Source organism: Narcine bancroftii, chromosome 2, assembly GCF_036971445.1.
Source record: "Narcine bancroftii isolate sNarBan1 chromosome 2, sNarBan1.hap1, whole genome shotgun sequence".
NCBI lineage: Eukaryota > Metazoa > Chordata > Chondrichthyes > Torpediniformes > Narcinidae > Narcine > Narcine bancroftii.
Genome location: NC_091470.1, coordinates 102,946,753 through 102,964,408, shown reverse-complemented (window position 1 = coordinate 102,964,408; position 17,656 = coordinate 102,946,753). Strand labels below are relative to the sequence as shown.

At 42.5% G+C, this 17,656-nt stretch overlaps 1 protein-coding gene across 1 annotated transcript in view; it reads right to left on the bottom strand.

The window, feature by feature from the left end:
- Positions 1-17,656, bottom strand: part of LOC138752913 (cytosolic purine 5'-nucleotidase-like) — a 114,652-nt gene that overhangs the window by 5,433 nt on the left and 91,563 nt on the right. The window contains exons 13-16 of the mRNA XM_069915525.1: positions 17,385-17,451; positions 7,143-7,313; positions 3,977-4,028; positions 3,072-3,132 (exon numbers count right to left, since the gene is read on the bottom strand). Coding sequence (XP_069771626.1) covers positions 3,072-3,132; positions 3,977-4,028; positions 7,143-7,313; positions 17,385-17,451 — 351 coding nt within the window. The remainder of the gene's footprint in view (positions 1-3,071; positions 3,133-3,976; positions 4,029-7,142; positions 7,314-17,384; positions 17,452-17,656) is intronic.

Genomic DNA, 17,656 nt, shown 5'->3' with positions numbered 1-17,656 from the left:
ACCAGACTATGCCCCAAAGCAAGCAAACATATTAATCATTATTTGTGACAGATGACAATTTTGTTTGATAAGAGAATACCATTTTTCCTATTGAGACAATATGTATTGTATTCTATTACTGCTTACAATGTGTCCATTCAATGTAAACAGATAATTTGCTTATGAAGATTTAAGGCCACAGCCAAAATGAACATCAGTGCCTCAAGGCATTTCAATATGTTTGGAATGTAATCTTTTTAATCCAGTACCACCTTCCTCCGGCTGGCAGAACTTGCCCTTAATAAATGTATTAAATTCCTCCGGCTGGCAGAACTTGCCCTTAATAAATGTATTAAATTCCTCCGGCTTGCAGAACTTGCCCTTAATAAATGTATTAAATTCCTCCGGCTGGCAGAACTTGCCCTTAATAAATGTATCAAATTCCTCCGGCTGGCAGAACTTCCCCTTAATAAATGTATTAAATTCCTCCGGCTTGCAGAACTTCCCCTTAATAAATGTATTAAATTTAGACATACAGCTCAGTAACAGGCCATTTCAGCCCACGAGTCCGTGCTGTCCAATTTACATCCAATTAACCTACACCCACAGTTCATTTCAAATGGTGAGAGAAAACCAGAGCCCTTGGGAAAAACCCACGTCCAGGGAGAACTCCTTACAGAGTGTGGGATTTGAACCCCAGTCCCAATTGCTGGCGCTGTAAAGGCGTTGCACTAACCACCAACAGTGCAGCCTCAATAACTTCTCCTTTGACCTATCCCACATGAGGTGTGCTTACCATCTTCTGCTTGTAGCTGGTACTAAACACGGATGATCGTCATGGGCACACTCACTCTTCCTGACAACTCAGTCTACCTGCCCACCACCCACAATCTGCTTGGAACCTCTTCCAGTATCGGAGCTTGGATTCTCCTTTCTATTGTTCTGCTGTGTTGGAAAATCTTCCTCTGGCATTTATCCCCTTCACCACTGTACAGGCCACCATAGGGCCTGATAACGACTCTTCAGTTACAAGGATAGACAATCAAGAGGCTTCCCTCTGAATTCATGGAATCAGCCTTGTTGCCTTCCTCTGTATCCCTTCAGGGCAAGCTGAAACATGGACTAATCACAGTGTTGAATGGTTTCGAGGAACATGAAGCATCTGCAAGATGCAATGCAGCAACACACTAACCTTTCATCCACAGTACCTCCCAAACCAGCCACCTCGACCACTGGGGAAGAACAGACACTAGTCTTATTGGAATCCCCAATATCCCATTCCAAGTTTGAAGTCTTGTCTTGGAAACACTGTTCCTTCACCACTGCAGGGTCCAAACTTACCAAACAACATTAAGGGGGTTCCTTCACCACCGGCCTCAGTCGAGTGAGGCAGGCGGAGGCCCCGGTCCGGGCAGGGAGTGGGAGGCGGCGGCCCCAGCCCGGGCACAGAGAGAGCAGCAGCGGCCCCGGTCCGGGCGAAGGGTAGGCGGCGGCGGCCCCGATCCGGGCAGGAGCAAGGGGGAGACGGCAGCCCCGGCCTCGGTCGAGTGAGGCAGGCAGAGGCCCCGATACGGGCAGAGAGTGGGAGGCAGCGGCCCCAGTCCGGGCACAGGGAGAGCTGCGGCGGCCTCGGCCCCGGTCCGGGCAGTATGGACCTACCTAGGAGGGGAGGCAGACCCCTCCAGCCCGGGTAATAAACCTGCATAGGAGAAGGCCACTCCGATATAAAACCTACGACCCAAGGACCTCGCTGCCACGTCCCAGCTTGCTCGGCCACGGCACACGAACCATGGGTGTAAAGGGTGGGGCCAGTACTGCGCACACTGCACTCCACCTAAAAGCTCCTTTGCGCAGGCCCGAGGAAGAAGAAGCCAAAGAAGGAGGATTGCAGTGGTTCAAGGAATCGATTCCCCAGCATGTTTTCAGTGGTAATTTGTGTTTCAAATCCATAGATTTCTTTAAGGTTGCCGCAGAAGTTGATAGGACAGTTAAGAAGATCTATGGTATACTGGGCTGTTAATCAAGGAATTGAGTTCAGTAGTCGTGAGGTAATGCTGCAGCTCTATAAATCTCTGATGAGCCGACTCTTAGAATATTGTGTTCAATTATGGTCACCTCATTAGTGGATAGATGATAGATGTGGAGGCTATGGAGAGGGTGCAGAGATTTATCAGGATGTTGTCTGGATTAGATACTATGTCTTATGACCTGAGGCTTTTCTCTTTGGAGTGAAGAAGAATAAGAGGTGGTTTAGGTCTATAATAGGGATCTACAAGATTCTGAGAGGCATAGATAGGGTAGACAGTCAGCATCTTTTTCCCAGGACAGGAGTAGCAAACACCAGAGGACATATGTACAAAATGAAGGGAGGAAGGTTTAGGGGAGAGCTGGAGGGTAAGGTTTTTACACAGAGAGCTGTGGGTGCCTGGAATGTCTTGCCAGGGGTGGTGGTGGAGACTGGAATAACAGGGGCATTTAAGAGGCTTAGACAGGGACATGGATGAAAGAAAAATAGAGGGTTGTAAGGTAGGGAAGATTTGGGTTTTTTATATAGGTATATATGGGTTAGCACTACATTGTGAGCTGAAAAGTCTGTACTATGCTATGTTCCATGTAACTTGTGTAACATGCTGGCTTGAAATGAATTGAGAAGAAGATGTGGCTCTATTTTCCTGGTGAGGAGAGAATACATTTTCTCTGCTGATTCTCCTCAATAGTCCATTACAAGTGTGAAAAACTAGTGGAGGGGGGGGGGGGGGGGGGTAACATGAAACCTCAAGAATAAGCTTAGGAGTGAGTTGGTGGTCAAAATAATTGACACCCAAGTTCATCAGGCAAACTAGCTCCAACAAGACTACTCCTCTGCCTTAGTCATAGGAATGGCTGTCAGCAACCTGTTTAGCACACATGGGTTTTCAATTCATACAGGCAGGAAAATATTCATCACAGCACATTAACAATTATCTTTTTAATATTGGATTTCATTGAGCAATAAATGCAACACACTCCGCACTATCTTTGGTCTGCTGATTTGCTCAGTTATTCTGTTACCGTTTTTCCCCCCTCCATTCTAATTGGAGCTGCCCCCTGACCTTAATCCGTTTCTGAATGGAGGTGATATCAGGCCGCTCGTTGCTGCTGCTGTCAAGGTGCCTAAAACAGAGAGAAGTGTAAGATGGGTCATTCCTGTAGCCAACCTCTCAACGGCAGTAGCTCACTCAGACTCAGACAAAAGCCCTCCTTCAACTAATGACAAGGCCATACTTCTCATCTCACATAATCTTTCATCCTTTACTGCTCTGTTCTCCAGACATTTTTTAAAATGGGATTCATATTGGATTAGTGTAACTGTGCAGTGGTGTGGACTCAGTGGGTTGAAAGGTCTGTTTGGGTACTGTATTGTGCCTGACTTGTCACTTGGGGTGTACTTTCACCATGAGGACTGGTGCAGCCAATGAATGTGAAGGCATTGTGGGGAAGGACCACAGTCTAGAGTCCTTCTGTTACTGGGCATTGAGGGGCTTAGACCAAGGGAAAGCCTCTCAAATGACAGGGTGGGGGGGAAATCTAGGACAAGATGGCGCAGTGATGGCATTGGTGTAAGTAGAGAGCGTATGTAACAATGTATAGTAATGGAAATGAATGGACATGACACTAATAGTGTGAAGAGACTGAACAATTTTATTTCTTGTAAATAATTTATTGTTAATAAAGATTATCTGTTCTTGTGTATATATAAAAATGAGGATTTCACAATTCTCCACCACAGTCTCATGGGTGTTAAATGGAGGCTTGACTGCGACACCCGCATCTTGGGTATGAATAAAGAAAGGCAGACGGCCGATTAGAAGGATTTGGACAGGGCTGTGTGAGATGCCCCAATGAAGGCTTGGCTGTTGTGAACAAGTTCACCTGTGTTTTCACTCACTCCCTTTCATTGCAAGCTACCATCCAGTTCTCATATGTAGCACTAATTCATTTCCGGTGATGAACTCACTTGTAAAATTCAGCCAAAAAAATATCAAGATTACGAAGTTCTTCAAAAAGAGCTGCAAGAGAGCAGAGGAAATGATAAGATGCGGCTTAATATCAACTCCCAGATAATCAGTCTCAGTCATTGAAAGTCATCACAAGATGTGCGCAAAAACATAATCAGACAAGAGAATTGGCCTGATGGGAGGAGTCAGGGGGGTGGTAGAGGAAGATTGTAATTCAGGTTGGAGGCCTGTGACCAGTGGCATGCCATGAATCCCTGCTGGGTCCACTGTTGCTTTTGATGTCCTGAGGGATCCTAGGATGAAGTCCATAGCTCCATTAAGGTGAGAACACAAGTGGATAGAAAAAGAGGACATATGCCTTTCTTGGTCAAGACACTGAATCATGTTGCAGCTGTATAAAACTTGGGTAAGGCCAGGTTGGGAATATTATGCGTAGTTTTGGTTGCTGCATTATAGGAAGAATCTATAGACTTTGGAAAGGATTTGCCTGGATTGAAAACTTAACATTAAGATGAGTTTCTATGGAGCATCAGAGGCTGAGGAGAGATCTGATAAAGGTTTATAAAATTCTGAGAGGCATTGATGGGGTGGGCACTCAGAATCTATTTCCAAGTTTGGAAAGGTCAAATACGAGAGGACTTATGTTTGGGGTAAAAGGGAGAAAGTTTGAAGGAAATGTGTGAGATGTATTGCTACAGAGTGGCAGGTGCCTGTAACACACAGCTAGGGGAGGTGACAGAAGTAGGTGTGACAGCAGTGTTTAGACAGGTACATGAACAGGCAGGGAACAGACCATGTACAGGCTGATGGGATGAGTTAGATTGGCATTATTGTTGGCACAGACTTGGCGGTCTGAGGAGCCTGCTCTTATGCTGCTCTGTTCTATGTTCCATGATCTGAGAACCACACGGATTTCAACCAGTGCTCCAGTTTCCTCCAACATCCCCCAGCCGTGCCAGTTGGCAAGTTGACTGGCTGTCAGCAGGTGTCTTTAGTGTGTTTGGGAAGTAGATCTGGAGTGAATGGGTTACAGGAAAAGAGGTGAGGGTGGCACTGATGGGATTTTTCTGAGAGATGGCGTAGACCTTGTGGGCTGAATAGCTTCCTTCTCCGCCATGCAAAGTAAAGGAAATTTAGATCAAAGTTGCCACGCAAATTGATAGAGTGGTTATTCATTTATTGGGGGATTGAGTTCAAGAGCCGAAAGGTAATGTTGGCGCTCTATAAAACTCTGGTCAGACCACACTGCGTTCATTTCCTGTTGCTTCTTACAAGAAGGATGTAGGAATTTTGGAGATGGTGCAGAGGAGATTTACCAGGATGTTGGAGAACATGTCTTATGAAGCAAAGTTGACAGACTTCTCTTTGGAGAAACAAAGGATGAGAGATGATTTAATAGAGGCATATAAGATTATGAGGGGCTTAGATGGGGTGGACAGCCAGCACCTTCTTCATGGGGTGATAATAGCAAATACCCAAGGACGTCTGCTTCAGGTGAGTGGAGGAAAGTTTAGGGGAGACATCATAGGTAAGGTTTTTACACAGAGAGTGGTGGGTGCCAGGGTTGGTGGTGGAGGCTGGAACAATAACAACATTCAAAAGACTCTTAGATAGGCACATGGATGTAAGAAAAATAGAGGGTTATGGGTGAGTAGTATGTAATGATTAGATTGTTGTAGAGTAGGCTTACATAGGTCGGCACAACATTATGAGATGAAGGGCCTGTTCTGTGCTGTGATATTCTGTGTTCTATGTTATTTCCCCCACTCTAACATACTATTTGGGGAGAATGGCCCTCTTAGGAGAAGGTAGAAGCAGCTAAATCAGTGGCACCACAACTGACTTCACTGTACATCAGAGATGAACACAGTCTGAAAATGCAGCAGTGATAGGGAGCTCTAAAGGCAGGGGGACAAACACACGTTTCTTCTGTGGCCATAAGCACCACTTAAGGATGGTGCCAGGGTCAAGGATGTCCCTGAGCAGGTGCAATGCATTCCAAAAGTGGAGGGTGAGCAGTCAGAGATCATGATCCATGTTGGAAACCATTCACAGCAGTAAGAAGTGAGAGGAGATCTTGAAAAAGGAATTTGAGCAGTTAGATAGAGAGTTAAAATCAAGACCCGAAGGTCTGTAATCTCAGGATCTCTTCCTGCCCAACAAAGCAAGAAATAGGAAAGTGGGACATGTGAATTTGTGGCTGAGGAGCTAGGGCAGAAGGAGAGAGATTCAGGTATTTGGATCACTGGGACCTCTCCCATGGCAGGTAGGACCTATACAAGGAGAAGGGGGTTGCTCATAAACTGGAGAGGGACCAATATCCTTGTGGTTGGTTTCACCACTTGGGAGAGTTTAAATGAATGAAACAGGGAGGGTGGGACCCATAATGACAGGGCAGCAGGTGGGGAGATGAAATCAGAAGTAGAAAATTGAACAGGCAGTTCAAGTGGGCCAATCAGTCTGAGACAGCTAAGGAAGCATTGGGGAGCAGGGAGGCTTAGCTGTGTTTACTTTAATGCAAGGAGCCTTGTAGGTGAGAGGGTAGAGACCAGAGCATAGATCAGCACATGGGGTTGTTCAATTGTGGAAATGTGGCTGAGGGAAGGGTAGCGCCAAGGTAGAGGAATATCAGGCATGACAGAGGGGAGAGGTGTTACACTGATGGTTGGGGAGAATATAATAGCAGTACTCAGGGAGGATGTCCTCGAGGCATTGGCCAATGAGGAAATAAGGATACAATCAAAATAAGAAAGGGGTGATCACTTTGCTGGGGTTATCCCATAGTCAGCAGGAATTAAAATGCAGGCAAATCGCAATAGAGTGGAAAAACTGGGTTAGTAGTCGTGGGAGATTTCAACTTTCCCAATATTGACCAAGATTGCCTGAGCGCAGGGGTTAAATTAGAGAAGTTGGATTTGTAAAAGGGTTTTTTTTTAAAGCAGTAGAGAAGCTTGGGAAAGAGGAATCCGGGAAGCTTACCTTGTTAAAAGCCTGGTTAATGTCTATTTGCATCATGACTACTGCCTTCACCAATTTCCCAATGTATCATGGAATCCTTGTCGTCAGGTTCAGAAGCAACAGTGGGCAATTTGTTGTTCTTGAGAAAAGTGGGTATATGTCAGATAAAGCTGGAGGCAGCTTCGGCCTGAATGAGAGTGAACTCACCGCTCTTATCTGTCCAGACCAGCAGCTCACGTGCCAGTTCAGGCACAACCAGGAATGTCCTCCAACCCTGTCGCTTCTTGGACTTGACTATGTCTCCAAAAATGTGATCTCCAATGTAGAGAATTTCTTTTCCCTTCACTCCCAGCAAGTCACAGATCATGTCCGAAGACCCTAAGGCCAGAAAGGACAGGAAAACCTTTAGTCTGCTCATCACATTTAAGTTTCAGGAGGGCCATCTGCACTTTGAAGATGTCTTCAAAGGAGGAGATCAAAAATTCCTTTGATGTCATGTAATAATACAAAAAATGTAATATACACGATTTTCATCAGCTTTTGCCTGATGTAAGGCAAACATAGAGTTGCCTCTTGCCCCCAATAATAAGAGAAGAGAAAGAGAATAAAAAAGAGTCCATTCAGAATCACTGAGTGTCCAGGGTTTCGCCTCTAGTGTTCCCGCAGCTTCTGCAGCATAGACTCCAGTTCCATCTATCGGCATCCCGAGCTCCAGATTCAAACCTTCAACACGATCAGGAAGATTTCAGCACCCAAAGCCCTTTGGGGGCCCTTCTTGCCCTCAGCACCTTCTCGAATCCCAGTTCCAATACCTGCTTCCCATGATCCAAGTCCCCAGCAGGTATGAGACCTTCAATCACATGTTGACAGCGGCTCACAGCCTGTGTGAGTCTTTCAACCGTAAGTCGCCTGGAGCCGCTGAGCCACTCATATCCTACCATGGTCAGATTCCTGTTGGCTTCTCCTTCTCGAAAGGGAAAGTTTCCCCATTTCTGGTGTCCTGCATTGGTCTGCTACTGCTCCTTTCTTGCAGAGGTAAACAAGAACTTCTGCAGATGCTAGGGTCAAATGTAGTACACAAAGAAGGCTTGAACCCAAACCCTTTGTTTACCCTTTACTTACCCTTTACTTCCTGTGGAAGCTGGTATGACCTGCTAAGTTTCTCCAGCACATTTGTGTATTGCCTTGTCCACGCATTGTTACAATATGCAACAAGACTACTCATCCATATTCAGATTCCACACCTTAATTATTCTGCTTGTTTTGTTCTCATCTCCTTTCATTCCCTTCCCTTTAATGACATGCCCAGGCTGTTCTCAAATGTTGACATATATCTGAGTTTAAATTCCTGACTCTGATTTTATGGCACTCCCTCAATGTAACACCACAGTCAGTCTTGAATATTTGTGTTCAGTTCTGCAGGAGGAGGGGGATTGAGGAGCCTCCAAGAATCCTTGTCAGTGTTCATCTCTAACGAAAGATCTCAGCATCTGTTCATGGCAACTGGCAGCTGGATTTATCTACTGGCGAAAATGAATTCACTTCTCAATTTCTTTATTGATGGTGTAAGGCTTCTGACATGTCTTCAGATGTGAAAAAAATGATTTTCCCCGGGGCTGACAGTCAACTTAAGGCGAGTGGAGGAAAGTTTAAGGGAGAAGTCAAGGTTGTTTCTTACAACAGAAAATTTTTGGTGCTGAAACAATAGGGACATTTAACCCTTTGGAGTCCCATGTCCCAGTTTTTAGGGACTACCAACAAGCAGTGGTTTTATACCCAACCACCAGCTGGTTCATACTGGTGTTCAACTGTAGTTCACCCATGGGCCCAGTCCGGAGTATATTATTAAGAAAGGTTAAAAATTGTTAGAGTCCAAATGGTTAAAAAACTTCCAGATAGGCACATGGATGTAAGAAAAATAGAGGGCTATGGGTATGAGGTAAGAAAGATAGGGATTGTAGTGGAGTGGTTTTGCACAATGTCGTGTGATGAAGGGCTGTACTGTGCTTTGTTCAATGATATAAATATTTACTTTCTGAAAATGTACACCACCACCCTTGGCGATGCATTACGGGTACCCACCACTCTCTGTGTTTAAAAGTTTACTGCTGACGTCTCCCCGAAACCTTTCTCCCCTCAACCATTGGTTGGGGCGGGGAGGAGTCACGTGATGGAGTAGTGGCCGGTAGGGGAATACCAGCTCTCTCCATAAAAGAAGGAAAAAAGTAAAGAAAAAGCAAAGCCACAGACACACAAACCACAACAAATAAAAGATAAAGGTGTGGAGGAAATGGCACCAAAGAAAGAAAAGCCAAAAACAACGGGAAGAAAAGAAGAAGGAAAGATGTTGGAAGAGAAAGGTGAAGGCCTTACCTGTACGAAGAAGCAGGGACCCGCCATGGAGAGAGGAGCCCACTCCCTGAGGTCAGTGGAAACCCCGAAGGGTCACGACCCACCGAGCGCAGGACTACAAGAATGGCGAGCCAAACAGAGGTGCGCAACCGGGCATGCGCGATGCGCACGACAAACACAACACCGACGGGAGGGGGGACCAGCTGTGGAGTGGAACTCCACACCTTGAACAGGTGACTAAGACTTGACAGCAGGGCTCCCAGTAGGAAGATATAGAAAATAACGGGAACGGGAGGGAGGAGAATGAAAAAAGGAAATCAGAGACACAGCAGGTGACCAGCCCAGAGGAAGAGGACCAACATTATATAACCATAACCATATAACCGTTTACAGCATGGAAACAGGCCATGTCGGCCCTTCAAGTCCGTACCGGTTCACTTGAACAACTCAAGACACCATTAAAAAAAACAGCAAACTGAGATAAACAGTCCAACAAGAAAGTCAGAAGAGACACAGATACAAGGAAGAGAGGTAGAGGACACAGGTCCTGAAGCAGACACAGGGGAAGAGGAGGGAGAACATCAAGCTCTGCACAGTGAAATAGAAGATAAAGGGAATGGACTGTACATAGATAGGAAATTTTTTGAAGAGTATATGGAAGCAGTAAAAGAATGGCAGACACGAGAATTTAATAAAATAAAAACAAGAATAAAAGGTACAGAAGAAAAAGTGAGTAGACTAGAGATGGTCATGACAGAAATAGGGAAAAGAGTAGACAAGGTGGAAGAACGAGAAACAGCTGTAGAAATGGAAGTGGACAACTTAAAAAGGAAATTGGAAGAATCTGATAAAAAAAAGTTAAAGAAACACAGGAGTTGTTAGCTCAGAAGATGGATATAATGGAAAACTATAATAGGAGAAATAATATAAAGATAGTGGGCCTTAAGGAAGATGAAGAAGGCAAAGATATGAAATAATTTATAAAAGAATGGATCCCCAGGGTCCTAGGAAGGCCAGAATTACAGGACGAAATGGAAATAGAAAGGGCACACAGAACATTAGCCCCTAAACCACAGCCACAACAAAAACCAAGATCCATACTAGTAAAATTCCTGAGATATATGACAAGAGAAAATATATTGGAGAAGGCAATGAAAAAAAATAAGAGAAGACAAAAAGCCACTGGAATACAAAGGTCAAAAAAAAATTTCTACCCAGACTTAAATTTTGAGCTCCTGAAGAAGAGGAAGGAGTTTAACGCAGCAAAATCGATCCTATGGAAGAAAGGCTATAAATTTATGTTAAGATATCCAGCAGTGCTTAAAATAGTTATCCCGAGGCAGCAAAGCAGACTGTTCTCGAATCCGGAGAAAGCACAAGAATTTGCAGAACGCCTGCAAAACAGACAGAGAAATGAAGAGATGTAACAAGAACAAGAATGATGACAAACTTCATATAAAGAAGAAAAATAAAGTATAAGTAAGAACTTAGAAGTGGAAGAAGGGAAGAAGGAAGTAAGGGGGGAATTAAGAGGGTGAGCTTTGCTATAAGTGAAAAAAAAAGTCTTTTCTGGAGGGGGCTGGGTGGGAGAGAATAACAGTCACTGCGAAATCAGTTGACGCTTGTGAGCGGGTTCGCAATCCAAATGGAGAGGGGAGATGTGGTTACCCAACAAAGGACAAAGGGCAACTCAGAGAGGGGGGGGGACACTTGGGGTTAAGGGAATTTTAGATGTGGGAATAGAGGAAATATTTTATGTTTTAGAAGTGTTGTCTTACAGCACACATGTCAAACTCTGGCCCGCGGGCCAAATTTGGCCCGCGATATAATTATATTTGGCCCGCAAGATCATTTCAAAAATGTATTAGAGCTGGCCCGCCCTGCAGCGAGAGCCGATGCTGTTTTTTGGTAATGTCACCCCCACCATCCTCCCCCTTCATTGCACATCCTTCCCCACCCCCTAACTATCCCCTCCCCCCTAAAACCACCCCCCTTAAAAGATGGCCAGAATATTCTCAAAAAGGAATCCAGAATGGTAAAGTTCCACAAACCTTCTGCTGGGAATCCTAACAACACCCGGGCATCAGATCCACGGGACGCGGAGGGAGCAAGAGTGTTGCAGGTTGACCGTGCAAACTTTGAGAACGTGGAAAACAAAATTGTAGCACGAGATGTCTGTCGATGTCATCAGCCGGCAAGCCAGTTGGAAGGCTCCCCGCACAACCAGTCACTTCTCCCACCTGTCGAGCGGTGCGGTGGATTGGCGAGTGCCTGTGATTTCCTGTCGGCGCGACGGACATGGCAGGCTGCGTACGGCCCCCGCTGTTCCGCAAAGGCTGATCGGCAGCGTGCGGGGCCTGAGTGGGTGGGTAAGCAGGGGTGGGCAGAAGGTGTAGGTGAGGAGTAATGGGCAGGGGAAGTTATGGTGGTGCGAGGGGCAGTTAGAGGGAGGGATGAGTAGAAGGAGGGGTGGATAGGGAAGAGGTAAAAGGGGAGGGGCAGGGCGAGTAGAGGGATGGTGGTTCGAGGGTGAATAGAGGCCTAGAGCCTGAGGAGTGAGCAGGAAATGCTGAGTCCTGATGCAGGCCAAAATGGACACAGCCTGTGAATGCTGACTACATCTCCACAGGGACTAAATATGTTTCCTTCAGGTCAAGCAAAAGGTGAACTTGAGCTACCTACTCCTGACCTGTAACATTATCCTCCTAAAGTTATATCCTAAAGTTTAACATTACATATGTTGAAAGAAGAGAAAACATGCAGATGTTGTTGAAAATTTTCAATAAATATTTAGTTCGGCCCTCGACTTAGTCCAAGTTTTTAATTTTGGCCCTCCGTGAATTTGAGTTTGACACCCCTGTCTTACAGTGTGTTCAAAAAAAGAAAACAGAAAAGGATAAGGAGGAAATGTGGTGATGAGGAAGCGGAAAGCAAAGGTAAACAAAGTATGAAATGGCCATGTTGAACTATATGACTATAAATATTAACGGAATACATAACCAAATCAAAAGGAAGAGGCTGTTAAATTTACTGAAGAAAGAAAAAATTGATATAGCATTCGTGCAAGAAACACATCTAACTGAAGTGGAACACAAGAAATTAAGGAGAGACTGGGTAGGACAGGTAACGGCAGCATCATATAATTCAAAAGCCAGAGGAGTAGCTATATTAATCAATAAAAATGTACCAATCAAAATAGAGGAGGAAATAATAGATCCAGCAGGGAGGTATGTAATGATAAAATGTCAGATATATTCAGAATTTTGGAATTTGCTCAATGTATATACACCTAATGAAGAATATCAAAAATTTATGCAAGATATCTTTTTGAAGATTGCAGATACGCAGGGGAGTATACTGATAGGAGGAGATTTTAACCTTAATTTGGACTCAAAGATGGATAAAACTGGAAAAAAGACTAGCAGAAAGAACAAAGTAACCAAATTTATGGTTAAATCGATGCAGGAAATGCAACTTTTGGATATATGGAGGAGACAACACCCAAAGGAGAAGGAATACTCATATTATTCGGGTAGACATAAAACATACTTAAGGATAGATCTGTTCCTGTTGTCAGCCCACATCCAAGGGAGAGTTAGGAAAACAGAATATAAAGCTAGATTGTTATCGGATCACTCACCCCTGTTATTGGCAATAGAGCTGGAGGACATCCCACCAAGAATGTATAGATGGAGATTAAACTCCATGCTACTTAAAAGACAAGATTTTAGAAAATTCATTGAGCGACAAATTAAAGTGTACTTTGAAATAAATACGGAATCAGTGAAAGATAAATTTATACTATGAGATGCAATGAAAGCATTCATCAGAGGGCAGATAATAAGTTATGTAACTAAGATGAAGAAGGACTACAATCAGGAAATAGAACAGTTGGAAAGGGAAATAGCAAGTACAGAAAAAGAATTAGCAATAAAGGAAGATACAACAAAAAAAAAGAGAAATGGCAGACAAAAAAATAAAATATGAAACACTACAAACATATAAGGTGGAGAAAAACATAATGAAGACAAAACAGAAGTATTATGAGCTAGGAGAAAAAACGCACAAAATACTAGCTTGGCAGCTTAAGACAACAAACTAAATGAATGATATTGGCATCAAGGAAAAAGGACAAACAAATTACATATAACCCAACGGAGATCAATGAAAACTTCAAGGAATTCTATGAGCAACTATATCGAACTGAGAAGGAAGGGAAAGAAGACAAAATAGATGAATTTCTAGCTAAAATTGAACTACCGAAATTGCAAGAAGAGGAGCAAAATAAATTAATAAAACCATTTGAAATAGAGGAAATACAGGATATATAAAAAAAAACTACCGAACAATAAAACGCCGGGAGAGGATGGGCTCCCAATAGAATTCTATAAAACATTTAAAGACTTCTTAATTCCTCCTCTCGAAAGTAATGAACCAGATTGAATAAACACAAAGCATGCCAGGTTCATGCAAAACAGTAATAATTGCAGTAATACCAAAGACGGGGAAAGATCCATTAACACCAGCATCGTATAGACCAATATCTCTTCTCAACGCAGATTATAAGATAGTAGCTAAACTATTAGCAAACAGATTGGCCAACTGTGTACCAAAAATAGTAAAACTAGATCAAACTGGATTTATTAAGAAAAGACAAACAACAGACAATATCTGTAAGTTCATTAACTTAATCCATGCAGTACAAGGAAACAAGACGCCAACAGTGGCAGTTGCCTTAGACGCAGAGAAAGCCTTTGACAGAATAGAATGGAATTATTTATTCAAAGTACTACAGAGGTTCAACCTACCAGAGAAATATTTTAATTGGATTAAAGCATTATATAAGGGACCATTGGCAAAGGTGACAGTAAATGGATATTTATCTAACCAATTTAAATTAAGCAGATCAACTAGGCAGAAATGTCGACTATCTCCCTCACTGTTCGTGTTAGCTATAGAACCACTGGGAGAACTGATAAGAACAGAAATTAAAATAAGAGGGATAAAAATAAAAGAGAAGGAATATAAAATCAGTCTATTTGCAGATGATGTCATAGTATACTATAACAGAACCAGAAATATCAATAAAAGAATTACATCAGAAATTGAAGGAATATGGAGAAGTATTGGGGTACAAGATCAATGCAAATAAAAGTGAAGCAATGCCAATGAATAATGCGGATTTCACAAAGTTTAAGAAAGAATAACCATTTAGATGGCAAACGCAAGCAATTCGATACCTAGGTATACAACTGGATAATAATCTAAGCCATCTATACAAACTAAATTATCAGCCATTAATGAAGAAATTACAAGACAACTTAGAGCATTGGAAAGACTTACCACTAACACTGATAGGAAGGGTAAATTGTATTAAAATGAATATCTTCCCAAGGATACAATACCTATTTCAATCATTACCAATTCACCTAACAGAGAAATTCTTCAAGGAGCTAAAGAAAATAATAAGGAAATTCTTATGGAAAGGGGGCAAACCGAGGATAGCGCTAGATAAATTAACAGTATGGTACAAACAAGGGGGCTTACAGCTACCAAACTTTAAGAATTATTATAGAGCAGCACAATTAAGGTACCTATCAGATTTTTATCAAACAAGGGAAAAAACAGATTGGACCAGATTAGAGCTAGATAAAATAGGGGAACCTGAACATATACTACATAAGTGGAATGAAAAGCTGGTGCAACATAGGAATTCACCAGTACTGCACATCTGCTCAACATTTGGAAGAAGATTCACGTAGAAAGGAATAAAACAAATTATCAACTACCAAAATTAATATTGATGCAAAATCAACTAATCCCTTTCACAATAGATAACCTTTCCTTTAGACAATGGGAGAGAAAAGGGATCAAAAGAATAGAAAATTGTTCTTCGGGAAATAAATTATTATCTTTTGAACAAATGAAGGACAAATATGGTATAACTCACGGTACAATGTTTGCATACCACCAACTGAAACCTACTTGAAGGACAAATTGGGAAGCCATCTGAGGTTACCAGAAGGAAGCAATTTTGAATATGTGATTACACACACAATGATAATTAAAAGATTTATAACAAACATGTACATCAAACTGCAAGAGAAAGAGAACGAGGAAACAAGCTGTAAACCCAAACAAAAATGGGAACAAGATCTAAACATAAAGATAAAGAATGAAACATGGGCAAAGCTATGCTCCAGAACTATGAGAAATACAATAAACGCGAGGTTACACATGATACAATATAATTGGTTACACAGACTATACACTACACCCAAAAAGTTAAATAAATGGGACCCAACAGTATCTGACAGATGTTTTCGCTGTAAGAAGGAAACGGGAACAACAGTACATGCAATTTGGCCATGTGAGAAAGTGGAAAAGTTTTGGGAAGATCTAAACCAGGTATTAAATAAAATTACAAAAAGCAACATACCAAAAAATCCTGAGATCTTTCTTCTAAGTAATATAAGAAGTAAAGAACTTGGACTCGATTTGGATGGAGCACAAAAAAGATTTATTATGATAGCCTTAGCTGTAGCAAAAAAATGTATCATGTCAACCTGGAAATTAGAAGATAGCCTGAGAATACAGCAATGGTACATAGAAATGAATAAATGTATTCCATTGGAAAAAATAACATATAATTTAAGAAATAACATCACAGTATTCGAACAAATTTGGGAACCGTACATAGAACACAATAGAGAAGTCCTACTGCGGACCTCCACCACCTAAAATGACAGAAGGAGAAGAAGACAAAATGAACTGACCCAGTATGTAAAAGTAGAAGATACAAATTCTTGTTTATTTTCATTGTGTGACGACATTGTTTAATGGGTTTAATGTATCGTGTGTTGGGTGGGTGGGGAGGTGGGTGAGGGAGGGAGGGAAGGGAGGGGGGAAAAGGAGAGAAAATGACACTGTGTATATTCAAGAGGGAAATGTTTGTGTTTATTTTGGTCAGTATGGTTTGTAGTGTGAAAAATAAAAAATTTTTAAAATCCATTGGTTGGGGCCTTGTGCTTACATCTCACTCAGGAGAAAATAATGTGGAAGGTGACAACTCATCAGTTCAATGATGCGGCACAGGCCAACAGGGGTTATACTATTTTTCCTGCCCATTTTCAAAGTTCAAATTCAAAGTTTGGAATTATTGTCAGAGAACATGCATGACATCACATACAACCTAAAGATTCTCTTTCCTGTAGGCCAGGCAGAATTTCTACTTATTGGCAACCGCAAACTTCTTTTCAGTAACTGTAAATAATGGTTCCCAAAAGCATGCAAAGTTTCAAGTTTTGCCCTTGTGTGTATGGCATTCATTATTCTGCAGAGACCGTTGTAATGGAAGATTGTTTTTCACTTTTGCAGCCTTTCCTTCTGCAAGGCTGAGAACCTGCTTGTGTTTTAGAATCAGCAGACATAAGCTAAATTCCACTAAGGGGCCAGAGATGCAGTTATCTGACGAAAGGACATCTGTGTACCAAGAACATTTAATCTTCCTGCTTGCTTTGGTCACAGACTGTCAGAGGCCTAGCTTTGATGCAAAATAAACCATTGTATTCAAAGTGATAAGCTGAAAATTACGTTATTCGATAGAAGCTAGCATGCTAGCTTGCTCGCTTATCTTTCTTGCTGTGTTGGGAATAGGTGGTTGGGTAAACAGTTTTTGGGTAATATAAGCCATGGTCCTGCTGCTGAAGTTTGAGACTCTCCGAGAGGTGGCAACATCTCTCAGCAAGAAGAAGAACTTCTAGAGTCCAGCCAACGTCCCGGTCGGGGGAGGTGGAGAAGCTGCTACCGGCGCCCTGACAACCTACTACAAGTGTGCAGTCGTTGCCTCGCTTCGGCAGTTGGGACCAGTCCAGGCGTGGATAAGTATAGTTGGGAAGGGCTTGCATTTTGCAGTTTGAAATCAGCTTTTGAATTTGTAATAAACATTTGTATAAACTGAACTGCTCTCGGCGTGTGTGTGTCTATTTTCTTTCGGTAGCTCAAACACTGTGACCAATCTAAAACGAACAAAATGAGAGGTATAAGTTTACCCAAGACAATCATGCAGTTGTGATATAGGCAGTGTAGCTGACTCACCTCCAGAGTAAACAACACCATGTTGCAAGGGGCCAGTGTGGGTGCCAATACGAAGCTTTCCTGATTCCTATGTAGAAATAGACCAGAGTATAAAGAAATAGTGTGCTGTCTTGACTCAAAGCACAAATGAAATATGAGAAAATGTAGTAAATTAGCTCGACTTGCAATAGGGCACAACATGGCATCATGTGCAGACCACAATTCAGAGCTATTGTAGGGAGCAGCAGGAAGTGTAAATGCAGAGAGACAAATTCTATGGGAACTGTTACAAC